We start from the raw sequence: 22,591 nt of genomic DNA, 5'->3' as shown, positions 1-22,591 counted from the left end.
ATCGCCTCCGTTGTGGGTGTCATGCGTCCGCCTAATGAAAATGTTTTGCTTTTGCTTTTGCTTTGGCGTTGGCTTTGGCGTTGGCCCATCCGATTGGTAGTACATATTATTATTGTTTTTGTGTGTATATTTTCCTGCTCCTCACCTGGTGGGAAACGCAAATTTATTGCGCATCAAATTACAAGAGCCGATAGACATGTTTGCCATCATAATCGACACGGTCTGGTGGCATCTGTCCCTTAATGGCCATGTAATGAAGCGACTAGTAAGCTAATGGATACAAAAATATAAATATTTAGATGCGGGAATATAGAGATCTCTGGCATTTCGATCTGTGGCGATCTGTGGCGATCTGTTGGGCGAGGTCCAATCAAATGCATACTGTTTCGGAGCAACATTTATGGGGCTTGTTTCAGAAGTAAACATAATCTATTCATACATATCATTAGTAAAGAGAAAAGAAATGCTTAGCAATGGCAGCAACTCACTTATATGTATATTTAATCATCTGATCATCATCTCTTGCTCTATGGGTTATTCCGACAGCCCCAAACCCTTTGTTTGCTGGAGTACCGCTCGTCAATTAGCAGGGCATTTGGAAACACATTAACCTTTTCGCCTTGGCCTTAACCTTTTCGCCAAAAAGAGCGTTAATTCGATGCGAAAATATTGAAGCGAAGGCGCACAGATCGATTTGATGGGGCCTGGATTCACAGAAGTCGTAAATTGTCATAAATACGAGTATCGGGCCACAGATTGCACACCGAATGAATGGCGCCAGTCGCTCCAAAAAAAAGCAACCACAACCAGTAAAGGAATATCTACTCCAAGCTCGTCCACGTTTTGACCAAGTTTGGAACGCACACGCCGCACGCTTGGATATGTATTATCTGGCCATTACCAATATTTGTCTTACTAATTTCCTGGCCATTATTTTTGGCAACCGAACAAAAACGAAAACATTTATTTACTCATTATTGTCAGATTCAGATTTGGCCATTGATGGCTATTTTCGACTCGCTTTGTTTGAGTGCCAATCCGCATACATTTTTGACTTTGATATTGACACGCATAAATTTAAGGCGTACTCGTATGTAAATCTCTGTCCAATATTTTCCCTTTGCGGGACTCCTCACACGCAGTCGCAGATGTCGACAATGTTAATTTCTTGCCCAAACACCGCGAAACTTACACGTGTTCGTCACACAATAATAATTCGTATTATTCCCTGAATAATGATTAGCAGCCCTTTGCAACTATAATCCCCATATGCCATAGGGGTGGCTAATCATTGTTATCACAGCAGATCAGCAATTGTTTGAGGTCCGTGATCGTGTACAGTATTTTGTCTCTTCGTCAATCGGTAGCAAGGATCTGTAGAAGATAGAAGGTCTCCTGGTAGGCTGCTTCGTGCAACCCTCCCGAAGGAGTCAGCCACGCGTAATGTGAACAGAAGTCTCTCCGATCACTTTCACTCAATGCTATCAATGGGAATGCCCAATGGGGCACAACGCATAAATTAACGGAAAGTGTACTTCATTGAGAAAGGGGTGCCAGGGGTTGTCTACATATTCATTAACAAGCTCTTGTTAGCAGAGCGAATTTCGATGACCAAATGCTGTCCGACAGTTGGCCTGACCCGCTCCGCTTCGTATACGGGTCGCTTTGGGTAATTAAAGCAACTGCCAGAAGGGTTTCCAGCCCGAAAATTCATTGCGCATGCGCATTGTTTGTTTAATTGAATTTGCTGCACACGAAACGAAAACCAAACACAGAACCGAGACAATAAAGATGCGTGCGATATGGACAGCGGTAAATTGGGGGGACGGTACCCTCCCTGGAGGCACTGGCACGGGTATCCATCGATTGATCATGTGCTCTGATGACTGCAAGTGTAGTCGCAGTCCCAGTCTGCCAGCCTGCCAGCCTGCCATTGTCCCCCCAACAGCTTCCATCAGCAACACCATCGGCGTTGAAAAGTGAACTCTCACAGGCTCATCGCCATCCAGACAATCGCTTACAGTTCCTTGGAACGAAACGCAGGGTTCGCTCTGGCTTTCATACCCTTGAAGAACCCACTCTGGGTATGATCAGTTCTGGATATTTCATAATATGCAGAGAGATGATTGAACATGGATTTAATATTGATTTTAATATTAGTTGTAAACCATTTAGCAGGATATTTAACAGGCTTTGAATTATTCATTTGCAATTCCAAAATTATTTTCATGGGTATCCGAGGTTCGTGAATCTGAAATCTTTGCATACCTCGCATTTGCTGCCTTTGTGTTTTATTTCTGGTGATCGTTTTCTTTTTCTTTTTTTTTTGTACCAACGCCCACCGTTGCCGTTTGGCTTACCTTTCGGCCTGTTGTTGTTTTTGCTGTTTCTGTTGGTTTTCGCGTTTATCAGTTGAGATCAGGCGGCGGCTGTTGGTGGCTGGCTGGATGGTTGGCTCTGGGGTTTATCCTGTCTGGGGCTGCGGTTTTGGTAGTTTCGTTTCGTTGCTCTTTTTGGGGCAGTGAATTTTAATTAAAATATTTCTCAGGGTTTTTATTTTCCCTACGCTACGGCACTGCACACTGCACTGCGGTGGGGTTCAGGGGCGGTGTGAGGACTGAGGGGGCAGACGTGGAGACACTCTTTCGCTGGTGTCGTGAGTGTGACACATTTGCATCAGATATGACAAGACTTCTGAGGAGAAGGACACCCACAGAGTCATAAATCAGTGGCACAGCATTTTGCTGGGAAAAGGAACCAAAATTAAGTTGTCAATGTGCCACACACACAGGACACACACACAGGGGAGACGGAGGACACCTGACATGACACGGCACTGACTCCGACTTCACTCGACTCGACCCGTAAATACTAGAATACTAGAATTTGTATTCTTTTTGCCTTTGTTTGGCCCGTGAACATTTCACACATATTTCCTTTTTCTTTTGCCATTTTTCCATTTTCCACAATACTCGTACTGTTTGTGCCCCGGACGCGACGTGGCGCCAGCAAGATTTCCATTTCGCCGACACGTCCTGCTGGGCCGACCGAACGGCATGCAGCCCAGCAGAGTTGAATCACAATAAGAATCCTTCGAATTATTGCACAGTTATGACTACTCGGAATTCCTGGCTCCGGATCATCTATTGAGCCAAAAAAATGTGCGGTTGGATTCGATTATTCCCCTACCTTACACTTACCTTCAACTGGAGGTTACGTAAAGAAACTGAAAAAAAGAAGAACGTAAATGTTTGTTTATTTAATGAGATAGAGTTGTGTTCACACGCTTTAGCTGCTATCAATTAATGTGTTTGCACAAAGCACTCGAGACTGTCTAGAGGAATTTGGCCATTGATTTGGCGAAAGTGCATCAATCTCATTCGCTTGATTAATTTATCACTGTCCTTATCAGTTGCTAATTTTCTTCTGGCTGGCCATTGTTGCCGAATTCGCCAAGCTGCCTCATAAATCTTCATTAACTTTCCGTTAAAGTCAAATTTGAGCTTTCCTTTCAATAAAAAAGTTGGACTCTGGCTTAACATTAGGGTGGAAAGTGTTCTGTTTATATGGAACTAAGTAAACAATTGAAAAAGTATTTATCAAAATTAACTAGCAAAAACAATCATCATTGCAAATAGAAGAAAAAACAGAAGTCTCAAACTATTAACAGAACTCCCGCACTGCTTGCCTGAGAGCTAACAGTTGCAGCATGTTGGAACGGACATCTTCTAACAGAGAGGTTGGAACTGTTAAGAGATTGGTTTGGTTCCAACTCAATTTGAAATCAATTTTACGCTTTCGAGTCGTACCAAATGTTGGGATATGGGATACCAGCCGCACTATCAATTTCATCATGTTTATGAACCTGTAAAGCAAAGCCCTATGCTATAAACTACCAGCCAATTTTTGCCAAGTAATGTCAGCCATTATACAAACATTTCAGTGGAATTCTTTGGTATTCTTGCGCCCCTTTAAATGATATGAAATGATGTGATGCGATGCGTCACAGATTTGCGTAAACAAAATACCTGATTGATGAATTTTTGGTGTCTTTGTGTGCTATTGTGATAAGGGAGGGCAACGCTACTGGATTCCATTCATGGCCGGAGGGAAATTCTCCCAGTTTGGTGTTTGTGTGTGCTTTTAATTGAACCTATCACAAAACTTGTGCAGTTATCTAGGTATCGAGTTAATTGAAAATTGGTACACGACCAAAGTCCACAAAAATAGTCGTACGGTTCTCGCGTTTTCGGGGAACTTCGCTTTTGTGCCCCGCCGATAGCGTAAGGTCGTTTCGGTCTGCTTTGACAGATCTTTCATTCGTCTTAGATTGCGAATAGAGGTGCCTGTGCTCCAGGATTATCCAGTTGGAGGTGCCCCGATAAGCCAGCGAAATAATGCTTAATGTAATCTCAATTGGTCGCTAACTTGCGCGTAATTTCTTGTATGATTCTTGTTTTTTGGGTCGTTGGCAACAAACACATACATACATACACATGTATGTACATACATACATATGTACATTTGATTTACAGCATGATCAATAAAAGTGCCTGATACAACGGTCTGGCCTAATCGATCAATATCAAAAATGCAGCGGCAACTTTGCTAATGGCCTGGCGAACTGGACCTTGCCCAATACAGACGTCTGGCATTCCCGGTGCTAACCCACCCATGTGAATGGGGTCTGGTCTGTGAGAGTGGGTGGGTGACTTGTTTTCGAAAGTGGAGCAGGTGCTGGCGCATAGATCATTATCTAGCGGGGTGACCTAGATTCCCAGAGAATTCCATACACAAGTCCATCCATTCTGTTCTTACACAAAAACCCTGTCATAAGTGCCGTCCTATTCCCAAGAAACGTTTCCTTCGGTGGAATTGAATGGTTCGAACAGATTTCCAGCCCTAACGAACATCCATCTATCACACAAATATTTTCATTTGTTTTATATATGCATATTCATTTTAAAAGATTTTAATCTTTTTTTTTTCTAACAATAACCCTTATTAAAGAAAAATTAGTATCATGGTGAAGTTTTTTTTTTTGCAGCAGCTGTAAGTAATAAAATATTAGGGTGATATGTGAAAATATTAAATTCAAGAAATAAAATAAAATAAATAAATTCTGTTGCTAAGATGTTTTATTATCAATGTTGCTGTGATTCTTGGCAACATCCATTGCAACAATTGTATCGAACCGAACGGCGATATATCGTATGCAACTATCTTAATATCGATAAGCGCGCGGTTTTTCAAATGACCAAGTAAAGAATAAATAAAGAAGTTTTTGCTTTGACAATTAATGCCATATTAAAGGAAAATAAGGAATAAAGAATAAAAAAAAAAAACTGCAGCATTGTCTCCTCGGGAAGGGAAACAATTTTGCATATTCATTTTATTATTATTGAGCCCTTTTACATATTTAAACTACTTCTAGTTCCATTGCGATATATTGTATCGAGCCTAAAAAGTATGGATACATTTTATCGCACATGCCTGCACAACATGCTGCTGAAACATGCCGTTGCCGGCAGCATGTTCTCTAGCCACATGCTGCCGAGCAACATTGTCAAGCACCAGGCGGGCAATATTTGAAAGAACGAATTTGCCGCTCAATCTTTCGGGGCGGGCGCGGAAAACGAAACGGAGAAAAGAGTGTCGCATTTTTTTCGAAACTCAGAAAGGAAAAATAAGTCCGTTGATATATCCCAAAAAAAAAAATACATGTTAATATTTTCGCAAAAATAATAAAACAAAAACCCCAAGAGTATATTATCAAACAAAACAAAAAAGAAAGATATATGTCTAAATATCCACCAAACCAGACTGTTCTTTTCGTAGCTCGAAGTAAAAAATACCGTGCGATCGAAATGTGTGGTGGAAGCTATTTTTGAAAAAAAAGCCCACCAAGCCGAATTGAATGCAACAGAAACAAATCAATTAAAGTGAGAAACAAATGATTAATTAGCCAGATTAATTAGCAAGAGGTGAAACAGTGCATTCTATGTGAAACGATAAGCTGATTGGATTAACTGATTTTGTTTTAAAAATCGGACACAGCCAAACGAAAATTGGAAAACAATTAAAAATAGTGCCAGTGCCAAGAGGAAATACAAGAGGAAAATTCACACAAAAGTTAAAATTTTGTGCCACACAAAAAGAAATTCGAATAAAATACAAAAGTTGTCGTGTCGCTGTCGCAAGTGCAATATCAATAAATGAATATATGTACATATTGTTAATCGGAATAATAAGTACGCAAATCAACGCAAAAATATTGTACATAACATAAAGTGCAGCAGTAAAAAATTCCAAGAAATTAAATAACATAAAATAAGGTGCATTGAAAATTGCCGCTCGGATTCGAATTGCATTTTTTTGCGGTGTGGAAATTTTTGTTGACGGCGCACTTCTGGCCCGAGGAATCATATGCAGCCGGTCGGTCTTATATGAATCTTGATTTCCGCCCGGAGTCTTGTTCGCCGACCACAGCAGAAAGCAGCCAAGCAAATTTCGTCAGCTCCATGTACGACTACCGACGATATTACGCACAAACCCATGTTGGATTATAATTTATACCCTTAAATTTGGGGGCTACAATGCGGCCAGAAATATACAATGTAAGTACAATTTCAATATCAGTTCTAAAGTGACTCAACTTCCCCAGACGGATCGCAATTATAATCATAAAAATGTGAAATTCCTCAGCGCCAACAAATATAGATATAAGCAGGGCCCAGTCCCAGACCCAGACTTTATGAGTGAAAGAGAACTGAAATTCCTAGAAGATATTTAATGGAATTGTAAAATAATAAAAGGCTCGCTCCCAGCTTTTATTGAAAATTCATTCAGAGTTTTATGCGATTTCTACTTGGAATTCGGAAATGTGTATCATTTTCTGGCATTACCACGTGCAGCCAAGAAGAGGCAAAGAATAAACCAAGCCATTCCCCCCCTAAAAGGATTAATCCGAAAATACCATGACCTGTGTTTCGCTCCCTTTATATTCGCACAGTTGTTGTACACCTATACCTATACGGTGTGTGTGTGTGTGTGTGTGCGTGTGTATTCAGCCCTCGTTTATAAGGCAAAGCGCAATTTCACTTAAAAAACAATTCAAAAACACACATAAAAAGCACAATTATATGTTCGAAACATGAAATATGAAATGTGCCACAGAGCGACCAAGAAAATAAGTTGCCACCGAATCGTATACGGTTTCGGTTTCGGCTTCGGTTTCTGGAATAATTGCCATTTATATTATAACTTGTTATGGCACCAACACATGCAAACTGTCAGGATAAATCAGCCTCTCAATGTGTGAGTGAGAGAGTGTACTGCTTGCTCTCTGTGTGTGTGTGTGTGTGTTTGTGTACAACCCCTTTTTTTTCGAAAAACTTTCGAGGGTCGTCGGGACTTGTGGCGTGTTCAGATTTCAGGACATTTACCTGAGTTATAAATCAACTGCAAGCGCTGCCCGACTGCCCGACTGCCCGCCTGCCAACCCTCGGCTGAAAACGCACTGGAAACGCGTGGAGCAGCGAGACTCAATCGCTTAGCAAACGCCCAGATCCGATAGGAAAAGAGTTTCCATCCAATCTAGGGAAAAAGTAAACCAAGCTAAACCTTTAATGCCCCAGCCAAAGGCGGCCCACCGGCTAATTCGGACTAATTGCCTTTAATCTCACACCCAATCCGAGACCCAAGACACCACTCCCACCAAATGTCACATGTGCCACTTGGCACCACAGACACCACTTGCACCACTGGGCTGGAGGCAGCCATAAAACAAGTTAAAAAAAAAATGTCCCAAGTCAAACATTGCCACGCCCCAAATGGGAATTGAAGAGAGGCGCGAGATAAGAGCTAAAGAGACAATATTTGATGTGATAGTTCGAATTTGTTCTTTTCTTTTATTAATTAAACGGAAATAGGCGCAGATAACACTCGAGAATAGAGCCCACCTGAAGAGTGGGGCCTGTAAAAGAGATTGATAAGCCCCGTTTCGGGGCTGTATGGCACCGTTAGGCAGAAGAGCAGAGTAGCAGAAGTAGATCTTCAAGTGGGAGCGTGCCCGCCCAGCCTCTGCCGCCACGCTAGACTCGCAACAATCTCCGTTATACACACCAATCTATCACACTTTTCTCAAGAGTTTTATTGAAATTTATTATATGATTTGGCAAATCACATGTTCTAATGGCAAAACATCATAAACACACGCCCATACCCATACCGTCTGTATTTATGACTTGGCACATATTTGTGCAGCTTTGATTAATGCAATCACTTGACATCGGGCACAGAAACCCAGAAGCAAAATCAGACACAGAAATTGAAACTAAAACTGAAACAGAAACAGAATCGGGGGGGCTCTAACCATTTGTAACTGTTAATGGAAGGCGGAGACAACAGCCTTGGCCAAGTAAGCAAAGCGCAGTGCCATGACATGACACAAAATCTGGCAATGATTAGCTGAAAAAATTCCAATTGAAAGATCTGCCATTTATTTATAGCCCGTGATCATTATAGTAAAATTTAATACACTTTTACGGGGTATTCCGAATCCAGCAAAACGTGTCTGAACCCAGTCAAAATACGGCAAACCGCCACCGAAAGTTTGTTCCAATTAAAAGGCGAAACAAAAGTTTGCTGGCGTCTGAAATTCGCAAAAACTGAACAAAATGTCACACATCAACTTTTATAATTAGGTTACGCGCGGGTGGCAAAAGCTGTGTGTGGTGTGGTGTGGTGCCTGCTCCGATTACTGAGGGCGGTGCCAAGAGTTGGTTAAACAAAATTGAGTAATGCAATGTAATGTCAGGAACATAGGCATATGACGCCACAGCCAGTGGCTGCGATCCCCAACGACTTTCAAAGTCACGTTCCATAGGGCTGGCCCACCCACCAGAAGCCCATGATGATGTGCATGTAATGGAGATCATTCTTGGATATACAAATAGAGCATTTAGTATATCGGTTACGATTAGTCACAGCAGCCCAGCTGGGCTCAACGAAAGCCGCCAGAAAGTGCGGAAAGTGAGGCGTCTTAAAACATTTTTGAGGCATTTGCAATGCGAAACATTTCTCGCATTCCACATTGCTGAACATCGATCTAAGACTTCCCGAACAACAGCCAAGGGAGTCGCCGCACGAGTCAGATATTCCGATTAGGCTTATACGATTTTCGATTTGCGAGCGATTGCTTATATATGTCTGTTTATTCGTTTATGGGCCAGCAATCTGGTTGGCTCAATGCCAGTGACTAACTGGCTAGGATCTCGCACCACCAGCTATCCCCAAAGCCACAGACCCCTGCCCTGCTCTGAACTCCAGCCGAGGTTGGCGTTGAAAACCAAGCGCCCTCCCCCCCACTCTGCCCCATTATCTTATCAGCGAACACGTTCAAAATATACGTCGCGGCGTACTACGCCTAGTAGTAGTAGCCACACATACTGCTGCTTCCCCCCTCGGTTATATCTTCATAGGTCTGTGCATGTATACTGTCCGCTATACAGTAACAGTATTTTTGTGTGCAAATAAAATAATAATAATAACAATGCGCCGAAAACGTTGGCGAGCCCAAGAACCATGCGGACGACCGTCAAGTGTTTGTTTATTTTGCTTTTCTTTCGTTGGCTGCTAAAACACTGCCAGACCAGACCTATTTACTACGCTGTGCTGTTGGTTTTGCTATTACTAAAGTTTTCCGCGCTGATAGCTTCGCTTTCTTTTGGCTGTTATAAAACAATTGAAATATTTGTAGGGGGAAACCAAACGAGAGATGTGTGTGCCACTGGCCAGTGTACTGGCAGTAGATACGATATGCCAGCTGGTTTGGTTATAAAATTGTTCGATTTATGCAAATATTTGCATTATGAATTACTACCAGTCGCAGTCGCAGTCGCAGTCCCACTCTCTGTCGTAGTCGCAGTTGTAGTCTCTTCTCTATACAGCTGCATAGGGCCAAAGACGATTGACGTTGCACCTGACCTACAATGCGCATTGTTGTTGTTGCTGTTGCTGTTGCTGTCATTGTTGTTTTACGGTTGTGTAAAACAACAAACACACCCACTTTGCACAGCCAACGAAGGCCTAGGCCCTGACCGGGTGATTTCGAAGATGCACAGCAATCGATAAGAGATTTTTTTTTTGATGAATCTCTCGCCTGGAATTAGAAAGTTTTGAAGAAATCCGGCCTGGGGAATAATGGCAGTTATCTATTCATAGGGGTTTTATTTTATTTTTTTTTTCTTCTTTTCGTTAATAAGCTTAGCGATTGATTTATGGATGAGTTATTGTCAAGGCTGTGCTTTTATTTCGATTTTCGATTGATTTATTGGCAATGCCGAGGGCGCCTTATCAGAGTTAATCAAATTCTTACAGAGGAATGTAAAAGCGAGTTTTATGACTGCATTTTTGTGTCCGATAAGTGCAAGATGACGATAACAAAATCACCAATAAATCGATATATTCATCAATTTTGTTATATGGCAAACCATTTAAAGGCAGATGAAAAACTAAAACCGCTTGTCGAATCGCCATCGAAGAGGGCATCTCAGGTGCATAATTATTGTTATTTGCCACCAGAAAAAAAAGGTGTCATATTTGAGTAACTCGCACAGTCAGTCCCTAGACATTCAATCAATGCACTTGCCATGTTTGCCTTGGACTCTCCATCGACTCCCTCCCCGACTCTGACTCTGACTCAGAGACGGACTCCTCTTGGTCCCGCCTCTGGGGCATGTGTCTGGGACGGGCTGTTCGGTGTTGACACTTTGGGAAAGTTGCTGAATGGCTGCCTAGCACAACAAAGTATCTGGCCGCTGCCACTTAAGTAGCCCGTCGTCGGCCTGGCCGGGCCTGGCCTGGCCTGCTGGCTACTTATCAGAAAAGGGCTCTGAAAGCGGCTTATCACCCAATAGAGCAACAGCAGCAGCAGCAGCAGCTGTCGCAGTGAAAATCGCATTAGATCCAACCCCTCGAACAGGGCCAGGCCCATTCCGATTCCGAGGGCCTGTGTAAACTTCACGCCTATTCGGGAATTATGCAGCAGCATCAGAGAAACAGCGAGGGAGCGTACGTAATGACTGCTAATGAGTCGAGTTTTGTGTTGTGGCACGTCAGCCTTTCCATTTCCATTTCCATATTCACATCCACCTTCATCGCCATCTCCATCGCCATCTCCATCGCAGCCTTGACACTGTGCTGCTCCGTACACATCAACTCATTTGGCGCGACTTCTGCTCTGGTTGCCCCCCCTCCCGCTCTCCACCTACCCAATATACTGTACGAATATCTAGCGACAGGCAACAACATTAGCTTATCGCTGGAGTACACTGAACTCTCACGGATTCCCCCTGATTCCCCGTCGGATCTTTGTTGTTGTGGTGGTGCTCCCTAGTCTGTTGATATTTGGGGCGTTGCTGTTGCTGTTGCGGCTGCAGGTTCAAGTGTTTTGGGGTTGAGAGACGAGTTCTAGAATGGGTGGGTTGGGTCTAGCCCAAAAGGCTTTAGGGCCACTTCTGAGTGGATGCCAAAAGTATGCAAGGATTTTGCGCCCTCAGATGCGTTGCTTGGGACTTGAATAAATATTCAAATATTCAGTTTATTAGCATTACATGTCACTACTTTTGGTTAGACTTTTGCATGTTGTTCCACTTCTCAACTTCCACCATGAATACACGATTGAAATGCATACCTTGGATTCCTCTCTCCCACTTCCACTTCCACTTGCATTCGCATTCGCATTCCCACATTTCCCACACCCCAGATCTGCCTCCCACTGCCGCCTGTTGCGGTTCTCCAGCGATTGTCGCTGCAAAAATTATATAAATATTTTCATATAATGCACAACGCCTGTGCGCGCTGACAACAATGGCAGCAGCAGCAGCAGCAGCGGCAGCAGCAGCAGTAGAACTCGAACTGGCAACTGTCAAAGTCAGTAAATAACGTGTATGTTGGGTGGATATCCATCCATCCATCCACCCTCTGCGCTAGAACTTCATTAAGTCGCAGCGGATCGGAGAGCAAACAGCGGCAAATGCACAGCACCGTAAAAGTTGCAGTTGCAGCCGGTCGGACGAGGAGTCGCAATCGGAATCGGAATCCAAATCGGAAACATGCTCGGAGCATTAAGGGGGATGAGGCTTAGGGTTGTTGGCTCGGCGAAAAGCGCAAGGTGGATGATGAAAGAGTATTAAGTAACATCCCAGTTACAACCCCTAAAACAAAAGCAAAGAATTGCATTAAGTGCAGCACAGCACAGCACAGCACTGTACGGGCAAGTTGCTCCGCCATTAATACATTAATACATTCACACAATCACCATCATACGCACAATTGACGGTAGGGAATTTCACACTTGGTCTCCCCATTGTACACGTGGCACATTATACTGAAGGGCTATGCCCGTGTAGCTCCTGTAGCTGTAATTATGTCGAGGCGATTACATGATTGATGAGATGCGATGGGATGAGAAGAGGTGTTAGTGCCAGAGAAAACACGTGGCCGCAATCAGAGGGCCGCATAAGTGGGCAGGAACATGGCAATCACTTTCTTTGTGGTTTATCTCTGGGATCATTTTTTGCCAATTCACCCGCTGTCCAAATACTTTGGCTTAATCTAATCATCGACACATTCCACAGATGCCGAGTATGTCCACATTTAATTCACATATAAAGCGGGTATTATTTTGTGGATGTTGAATCAACAAGTGTTAAAGTCCGGCGACAACACGTGCCTGACCCGTTCTCTTGGGCGAAAAACCAAACTAGTTTGCATCTACTGGGCAGATCTAAAGACATCAGAGGCAACAGAGTTTCCGTTGCTGACAAGTTGGCTTTACTTAGCATATTTATCGGTGGATGGGTTGGGGTTGGGGTTGGGGTTCGGGGTGGAAACACTTGGAGTTTAATTTTAATTTTGATTTCCATTCAAACAGCTTGAGTTGAGTTGATTTATTTATTTCCAAATCAAAATACCCATACAATCGAATGGACAAACTAATTAAGGCCTGAAAAAATGTCCAAGTGATTAGATTGCACTTTTCAAAAGTGGTTTGTGACGTAGACGCTGCCCCAAGAGCCACAAATCACACACATACACACGTACATACATCAGGCAATAGTATTTGTGAGCGTTCGAAAGCTTCTTTCAGGCTGGCACTTGGCACTAGGGGCGGTATTTCTTTGCCTGACCTTTTGGGAGGTCCCAGCCATTGCCAAGCGACAGGCACGTAGCGAAAGGAAAACTTTTCAATCGGACTAAAGAAAACTATTCATTATTCAGGGCACATTCTCAGGGTACCGGCAACAGCATTGCGTAAGCCAGACAAGAGCTGAAGGGAACAGAAGTTGGGACCCTTTTTGACTGCCTTCTGAAACTTCCATCCATCCCAATAGCTTGGGCGTCACTGGCTGCGTGGCTGCCCTGGCTGCCTGGGATGGCTGTGCTTCTGTCTGCATACCAAATAAGGTAATTATGAGTCGCATTGTAAGGTACGAGCAACACACAAAAGTAAAGCACAGACAGAGGCGACTTGCCATAGAAGTGATATCCGATTACATACATGAGAATCGCGCATAGAAGCGGCATAGAGCCAGCCACGAAACACCGGGTCACATGATGGGCTTTTGTGCTGTGTATTAGAGAATTCCATTTCTAAAGTTTCGGTTTCGGTTTCAGTTTCAGTTTCAGTTTTTTTTTTTCGGTTTTCGCTCCTTTGCGGTTGGCAAGCCAGAGCTTTCCCCATCCTTACCGGTCCATCCATCGCATCGCTCCACAGTAAGTGAAACCTCTGCCCATTGATCAGCAGTCAGCAGTATGGCCAACACCCCCACACGAGCACCAGTGCAAATATGCAAAAACTTTTCATATTTTGGCAACTTTCTGGGAATGCAAGCCAAACATAAATTGCTGGACACGTGAAACACGTGGAGCACAAAGCTGATTTAATTGCTTGCCAAAGCGAAAGCCCAAAAAGCGGAGGAATACTATGCTCGCCAAACGTTTGAAATTCTCTAACTCCGGGGCACTGAGCAATTTCATTTATATTCATGTGTGTGCACATTTCAAATGGAGCGTATTGTCTGCCGTGAAATTGAAAAATGATAAAAATCGCACGCCACATGGCCCAGGGCATTTGATTTTGGGGACTGCCCACTGAGAGGGCAAATGGCTTGGGACTTGCAATGAATTGAATGCGCCTCTTCCCTTTGCCTTTGGCTTTTGCTTTTCGCTTTTGACTTTCGGTCTCAGTCTCGGTCTCCGTCTCTCTCTCTCTCTCGCCCTCTCTGTATTGATTTCTTGAGCTTGATTCTTTATATTTTCACTTTTCAACGGAGAACGAAGAACAGCGATGGCAGTACATGGCTACATAATGGTGGCAAGCCAAGGCAAGGCAAAAGACCTTCGTCTCAAGAAACTACCCTTCTTGGTCTTGAGTTTTGTGTTCTGTGTTCTGTTCTGTGTTCAGTGTTCGGCTTTTTGTTTTGTTTTGTTCTTGGTTTTGTAGTTCAGTTCAGTTCAGTGCTAAGCTGAAATCAATGACCTTTTCGGCCTGGGCCTGAACATGGACCTGGACCTGGACCTGGACCTGGCGGGGATTAGTTGGTCGTGAAACAAAATATGCAGAATACTTTTGCAAAAAAATATACCAAGACTTTCCCGCTCTCTCACACACTCTGGCCACAATAGTTGTTCAGTTGAATCGATACATAAAAAGTAAAAAAAAATATATATATATATATAGCATTTTTGCCCCAAGTGGCCCGGCCACTTGTGGTCACTTGTGGGGGGTGACATTGAGCCAGAGCCACTGAAAGGGCTCTCCATAGAGACTGCGGATGGATGGATGGATGGATGGATGGATGGATGGATATGTGTTGTTTTTAAAGAGCTCACGATCATCTCACGATGAAATGACTTAATTGTTGTTTAAGCCCAAGATCAAGACCCCGACGACTACGAGACTATGACTCGGCCTGGGACTGGGACTGAGACTCAGACTCAGACGGAAGTCCGAATAAACAACAGAAAAAAATTCAACAGAAAAAAAAAAACGGTTGAAAACAAATCAATAAAATCAATAATAATCATTAATAATAATGTGTAAGATTTATGCAAATTTCCTTATATTTTTGAATCATACTCAATTCGTTATTTATAGTGGGTATCGTAATTTCGCCTTGTATATTCGCCCGTACTAAACGACCGTACAGCGTATTAATTCCATTCCGTTTTTCTACTTGCAGGTTACTACGGTTCACGCTGCCCAATGTCAGGACTATTTTTATACTGATGGTGAGTAGCGTTGCACTCAGCGAGTGTTCACTGTGATCCGAACACTGTCTCAGGCTGGGGCGTGGCCTAGATTCGAGGATCGCCTTGATTGATTTACTATATACTACTCGTACCTACGAGTAGTAAGAGTACAGAAATATTTGTGCCCTGCCAATCGGTGCTTATGTAAAATAATATTTTGCATTTTAACGAGCGCGTGGAAAGGGAGGGGGTGAGCTGGGGGTAATTGTAAAGCTTAGCGGATTTATGGCGTATAATTTGTATATATAATCGCAAGCAACTAATTTATGTGGGGGAATCCGCTGAGCGAACATAATTTCCTACGCTCCAGTCCAATCGATTCCACACGAGTATCGAGTACAGCTCACCCTTTTTCACCCAGTTTCGGCCAAGACCATCTGGGATTCTTCAAAGCTCAATCGAAAGTAACCACCCCTCCCCCTCTATTCCATTATTTTCGAAACTCTGAATAATTATCATGGAAAAATAACACACAAAATGTCAAAATATTGTTATGTGTACGCTATTTTTTGGTTGTTGTTTTGTTTTTGGCCCATAACAAGATCGGGAGATTGAGTGTGTGTAATCGTAGATTGGGGTGGGGGAGTGGAGTGGGGAAACCCATTCGGAGTTTGATATGAGAGCGTGTGTACTTTGGAGTGGCTCTGTGGCTCTCGGCTGTGGGGTCTCCACTTGAGCCTATCCATAAAAAAACAACTAAAAAAAATAATAATAATAATTATTATTATGATTATTACACACACTCGCACTCACACACACGCACTGAAGCGTCATTGAACTATGGAAAAAGACCCCAAAAAAAAAAAACGAAACCGTATTTTCGAATTTTGAGTTTTGAGTAGTGCAAACAGAAGGGTCCCCGCTACCCGCTCCACACTGCCCCATGTGCCACACTGGCAAGACATTCTGTCAACTTCAAGCTCGACGAGGATGAGCCGTTGACAGGCAGAGATTTGTGCGATTTGGGCGAACTCGAACCGATTGGCCATGCCCAGAGGCATTGGACATTGGTGACATCGACTGGCACGCGCCTCCTCGGTACTGGGCTCAATTTGTTTTGGCTTGCGATACATTTTAATGGTAGTATCGCCCACCAGCAAATCCCCCTTGAGCCCTGCGCATATTTTTAGCACTCTGCACGAAAATAACTAGTGGACAGGTCGTTGGATTCCTTGGTGCCGTGCGCTGCCAGGAATTGATGTATCATTTGGGCTCTATATAAGCCCCCAGCAGACCGATAAACACCGACCGATTCCGCTTGGCTACACCACGATCCATTCTGATATGTCATATGTCTGGTTGGGTTGGGTTGGGTTGTTTTGTTTTTGCCGATTTGCATATTTGCCATATCTATGCGTGATATCATTAATGGTCTTGGTGAAATTCAGTTGGTCAAAGGTGGGAAACGTGTCATCCCAGCGAGACATGAGCCAGACACGTGCAGTGGGCCAGTGGGTGGAGTCAGCCAATGGGGTACATCCAATCGGAAAAAGGGGCAGAGCTAGTCAACATAGTGGTTGTGTAGACAGACCTCCCACTGTGATAGATAGCCACAAACTACTTGCAGCTCGAATGGCTTAGCTCCCATTTTGATGTCAGTTTAATCCACATGCAATTTATATGTACAAAAGTCCGCTTACGACTACTGCCAGCAGATGTGCCCACACCGACAATGTCATTCCATTCCCGAAGGCAATTACCTGCGGGCCCCAACTGGCGGTCGGGCTCAACTTTGACCATAAAAGGCCTTGGGCCGACAGTGTCACATGTGTCGTCGTCATCAGGCTCGGCTCCATAATAAAAAGCTCATCGTATTAATGGAAATTTATGGGGCAAAAGGGTTCCGTTCCGTTCCGCTTTGCTGTGCTGCTGGGATGCTGGGATTAGTCGCCAGATGCGACTTTAATGCAAACGAATCGGCTATTAATCGCATTCCTCTCTCTCTCTCTCTCTGTCTCTCCCTACAGGTTGCTCTTGTGCTTGCTCTTGTGATCAAAACAAGCGCAAAGAAAACGGACGAATATGTTTTAACATTGATGAAACACAACGATCGTGCGCTGCACATCAACGCGCACGGCAAAGTGACCGCGGAGGACATATCGCTGGCACGTAAGTACAAAAGCACCCAACCAACCCTTCCTCCCTCCCAACCAAACTATACCGAACCGAACAGAACCAAGACAAGACAAGACAGACTACTCATTCCCGAGTTCGTTCATCAATTACCATTGGCATTTAAATTAAATTGGCATTTATACTATGTACATTTGTACGTACATTCCATGTACATATTTTGAACTCTGTCTACGTCTCTGTCTCCGTCTCCGTCTCAGTCCGCGTGTCTGTGTCTGTGCATATGGTGTGCTTAATTAAATTATTGGTAATTTAATATTTGATTGATGTTATGAACCGCCACGAAGCCGACCCAAGCGGCGCCCATATTGCGGTTTATTTCGTTTGCCATCACATCCCATCCCATCCCATCCCAACCCGCGCCGCGCAGCGTCTTTTAATTTATTTCGAATTTATTTGCTTTTTCTGCGGTTTTCCAAGCCGTCTCTGTGAAGTTCAGGAGCAGCCGCAGCAGCCCCCCAGCGCCGCATCTCCACATTTCCTATATGTATGTGTGTGTGCATAGTAGGTTGATGGGTGACCGAAAGCGACAAGACCAAACCAGAGCAGACCAGACCAGACCGCAGGGGCGTGAGAATACCAGGCCTCGGCACGGGTACAGGCACAACAATCAGTGGGGCGGCTAGTGGGCGCCACACATTGCGTCACTGATAAGATCAGATTGGGAATTGGGAATTAGGAATGGAACTGGTACTGAAACAGTTCGAAGCGCGTAATCGTGAAACCTGAACAACCGTCTTTATCCATAAATTAAAACAAACAAACAAATCAACGAGAATGAAATGCTATTTACGGTTTGTGGAAGCAAGAAATACCCTTAGCGGAAACCCGGGCAGAATGCAACCATGGGAATTCTTTTGTTCGGGTTTCACTGCGCTGCAAATCTTAGATCAAATTCGTATAACCTCCCACCCCCAACCCTGCAAGGGTATAGAGAGGAAACAAATTGTCACTTAGGTATTTTATCTTATCAGGCTGCGAGTGCTAGTGCTAGTGGTAGTGCGTGTGCTGCTGCTGCTGCTGCTTCTGCAGGGGGAATACTTGGGGTTTAGGCAACTTGATCGATTTGCTTTTGTCGTATGCCCGAAGGTCTTCCCCCAGCCCCAGAAATCAGACGCAATACAAAACTCTAACCCCAAACCCTCAGACAACCCACAGCTGAGAATTATCAGGGCTGACAGGTTTTCAGGGTTAAACCCTTTTGGCTAAGAGGGCAGCGAAGGGAGTTCAACGACTGAACGAACGGCAGTAATTGACTTAGTTGATTTATTGATTTTATTAAATGTCCCAACATTGGAGCTGCTTTGCAGCGGCACTGGGGCGCACTTATCAAACGCCTTTCATAACTTTATCGGAGAACGTTTCAATTAATTGGGTTATCTGCAGGCGGCTCGGCTCAAGTGCTGCTCCGTGTTCCACCACCGCCACCACGACTGGACCTATACTATACCTATACTATTTACACAATAGACAACTTTTGTTTGCCAATAATTAATTAAATTTTGATTTTCGATTTGCTTGCTTGCCCTCTTTCCACAGAATCCTTCACCATGGACAGTGTGGGCGATGCACTGAGCGTGGATTTCAAAATCACCATCTATGCCAAGGATGTGGACTACTATCTGTGCTTCCATCAAGGCAAACTGGTTGGAAAGGTTAGTTTCGACGCGAGACCTTTTCCCTATTTTCACCTCTCGCAGTATCGCTGCCTCTTGCAAGCCAGACTAACCCAAGTTCTTCCCCTTTTTCTCTCTCTGTCTCTTCTTATCTGGACGCTCTACAAACAGAGAAACGCCACAAACGATTGCCACTTCAGGGAGTCAATGGATCGGGGCTACTATCGGTTTACGCACGCCTACAATCCGGTGCTGCAAGTGGGCATCAAGCGAAACTTTAGGCCCATCGGACCGCGGGACATGGAGCGCCCGAAACGGATGCGTAATGCCTGTTTCCTCTTCTACCGCTCGGAGGCGGAGCATTTCCGCAGCAACATGGCGCTGCTGGGTCCCGGCAAACACAAGCTGCTTGGACCCCCGACCAAAACCACTAAAACAGCAACGACAACAACCACGTCGACGACAACAACCACGCCCAGTACAACAACAAGCAGCACTACGGCCATGCCCACAACAAGCACCACCCCACCAGCCCCAATCAGCCCCACAGCAACCACAATGCTGAGCCCAGTGCCAGTGACGGGCACGAAACGCGTGCGTGGAAAGCCGCGTCGCCCCGCAGCACCTTCAGCAGCAACAAGTATTACTAGCGATAGTTCTTCTATATCCCACAACAACCACAACAGCAACAGCAACAGCAATAGCCCTAAGTCCTACAACCAAGCCAATAGCAACAATAGCCACAATAGCAACAAGAAAGGCAACCATTTGGATGACAGTTTGCAGGAGCAAAAAATCATCAAGCGAAATTGGGAACGGCGGCAACACCACCAGCAGCAGCAGCACCGCCTACGCCAGCGGCAACACAGCGGCGCCGCGGGTGTCATGCAACAGCCGCAGCCGAAGAACCTGGAGGTGCGCCACCATCACAACAACGCCACCCTCATGGAGCGCCGTAGACGCCGGCGGCTGAGGGAGAGACGCCGCCACAAGCAGCAGCAGCAGCAGTGGGAGCAGGAGCAGCGTGAGGGGTCGCGAGAGCGCGACACCGAGCACCTGCCCAAGGCATCCTCGTCCGCCTCCTCATCCTCCTCGTCGTCGGCCACCACAACGGCCCTGACAGCCACGGCGGCCTCGCTGGCCCCCTCCGCCTTCAATCTGGTGGCCATGCTGGCTGCCAGTCGGCGAAAGCGGGACAGGCGGAAAAGGTCTGCCGCTTCAGCGGGATCAGCGGCAGCCGCTGGTTCCGGTGCGGCCACAAGTGGGTCGGGGCGGAGCGAGGGCATGGACATGCAGCTGGTGGAGATGGCCTCGCAGCGCCAGCAGGACCAGCAGCAGCAGCTGGAGCAGCAACAAAACGAATACTCAAGACCCTATGTTAATAGAAACCTAACCCTAAGCCCAGAGCAAACCCTGCAGCTACCACAACACCTAAACGTAAGCCGTAATCTAAACGTAGATCATAGTCTATATATAAATAGTAATAGCGATAATGTTAATAATGCAATACCTGCCTTGCCAAAAAACTACAACTACTTGTACAGTAACGAGCATTATAATATGAATACTAAAAGTAGCACGACTGATTCTAGTAGTTTAGAGACTAGCACTAAGTTCGATAGTCCAAATAGCCATAGCCATAGCCATAGCCATAGCCATAGCCAGAGCGCGTTCAATCAGAATATTGACAATAATCTTAAGCAATCCAACGATCGAATTGACAGTGTGGTAGATGCAGTTGAAACTGCAACTGAAACGGTAAGAGAAGCAGAAAGAGAAGCGGAAACGGAAACGGAAACCGTAACGAAAGCGGAAACAGTTATCGAAACTGTGGTGGAGTATCGCAATCATATTGATGCTAATAATAATATAGTCGCCGATAGCTATCCAATCGAGGACGAGCACGAAATACATATTCTAAAGAAGCTTTTTCGTAGCCTAGAAATGCCACAGCCGCAGCAGGCGGAGCAGCAGCAGCAGCAGCAGCAGCCTCAGCAACAACCTAATATTGATAATTTCAATGCAAATATTAACGTTGTTAACGATAATCAGAATCACAATGATAATGATAACGATAATGGGCTGCTGATCAATAATAACCATAATAGTAATTATAACGAGCAATTTGCGAATGACGATGAAACGATACGAATTCAAAATAATAAATATGAAACACATATAGTACAATACAAACCTGTGGTATTTATTTCGAAATTAAATGGGTACTTCCCTCTAATTCGGGGCTCTAATCAGCTTTTTGCGATAAAAATCAAACATACATACATGTTGCGAGTTCGTTAATGAAATTGGCAATCGCTTGGGTAAAAGGTTTGAAATTAAAGGTGAGATTATTGTTAAGACTTCCCTTATAGGTATATGCCACATGAACCGATTCCTGCGCCTGATATTATTATCTGCTGATATCTCGCAATCCGGAAACATCTTTGCCAGCATCCACAAGCATCTTTGACACCCAATTTGAATTGGAATTCCCATTCAGTTGGCCGCACTAAAAAATATTGGAAAAAAACCTAAAAAAAATTCCACACATAATACGAAAATCATGTAAAATTTGATAAGAATCTCGAACAATGTGACAATGTGTAAATCGCCCGCCTATGACCTCAATCTGTTTGGATAACAATAAATTATGAAGCGGGTAGAGTCGCCGCTGGGACGCCACAAAGTCGCGGGTAAAAAGGCGCGTGGGCGCTTTTCGGCAATTTTCATCACAAAGATCTCACTCTCTTTATCTATCTCTCTCTCTCTCGTTGTGATCTTCGGCTTTGTTGTAATTTGGGGCTAAGGGAAAATGTTTGATAGATGTCGGGGGCATGTTGACACCGCATAAATCATAAATAAAGATTTCATATTAATTTATGCAAAGCATCCAAGACATATGGCGTGTCTGAAATTAATTAACCAACATTTTTTGTATGCTGAGGCGACGTATGCAAATTTGCCCGCAAGTGCGACCAGTGATCAGTGACCAGTGTTGGCTGTCGGTTGTCGCTTGCTCGGTCCCAGATTTATCAACTTGCGCCTGACTTTTCTACAAAATCTCCGACAGCTCTCTGTCCAAAACAAAGGCGGTGGGCAGGGACGCATGCGCTCTCGGCCGAGTGGCGCCGTCTGCACCGCAAAATACAAACGAAAAACACCAACGCCAACGCCGGTGATGGAGCCGCTAATGAAATTTTATTATACGTTCAAAGTAATAATTTATAAATTTGTTTAACAAAAAATAAATTTGTTAAGCGATAAATTTAAATACGCAAAGCACTTGCCACTTTTGTAAGACTCTGTCTATGGGACTTGGCAGATGCTCTCCAAAACTGAGAACCTACATAAACCTTTGACTCGTTTTGGAAAACTGTCATTGAATTAATGGAGATTTGATCGGATATCTAGTTGGTAGAACGGACAACTTAATGAACACTGACATGGTTTATCGCCACATCCAAGATGTTATTTGGCTGGAACTTGAATGGAAACCTTAAGGATCATTATGGTATTGATTCCGA

The 22,591-nt window shown here is 44.3% G+C and overlaps 2 protein-coding genes across 2 annotated transcripts in view; one reads left to right on the top strand and one right to left on the bottom strand.

The window, feature by feature from the left end:
• LOC111076816 overlaps window positions 1-22,591 on the bottom strand; it is a 66,092-nt gene that overhangs the window by 5,430 nt on the left and 38,071 nt on the right. The window contains 1 exon segment of the mRNA XM_022370793.2: window positions 3,201-3,226. The gene's annotated coding sequence lies outside the window, so the exon portion shown is untranslated.
• LOC111076813 (protein kinase 4) lies at window positions 5,606-21,454 on the top strand. The gene is made up of 6 exons (XM_022370791.2): window positions 5,606-6,617; window positions 15,249-15,297; window positions 17,286-17,427; window positions 18,991-19,106; window positions 19,239-21,266; window positions 21,440-21,454. Coding segments are annotated over exons 1-6 (2,352 nt in total). The 5' UTR covers window positions 5,606-6,615.

The sequence above is a fragment of the Drosophila obscura genome, unplaced genomic scaffold, assembly GCF_018151105.1.
Source record: "Drosophila obscura isolate BZ-5 IFL unplaced genomic scaffold, ASM1815110v1 contig_186, whole genome shotgun sequence".
Classification (NCBI taxonomy): Eukaryota; Metazoa; Arthropoda; class Insecta; order Diptera; family Drosophilidae; genus Drosophila; species Drosophila obscura.
This window is presented reverse-complemented; position numbering and strand designations above follow the sequence as displayed.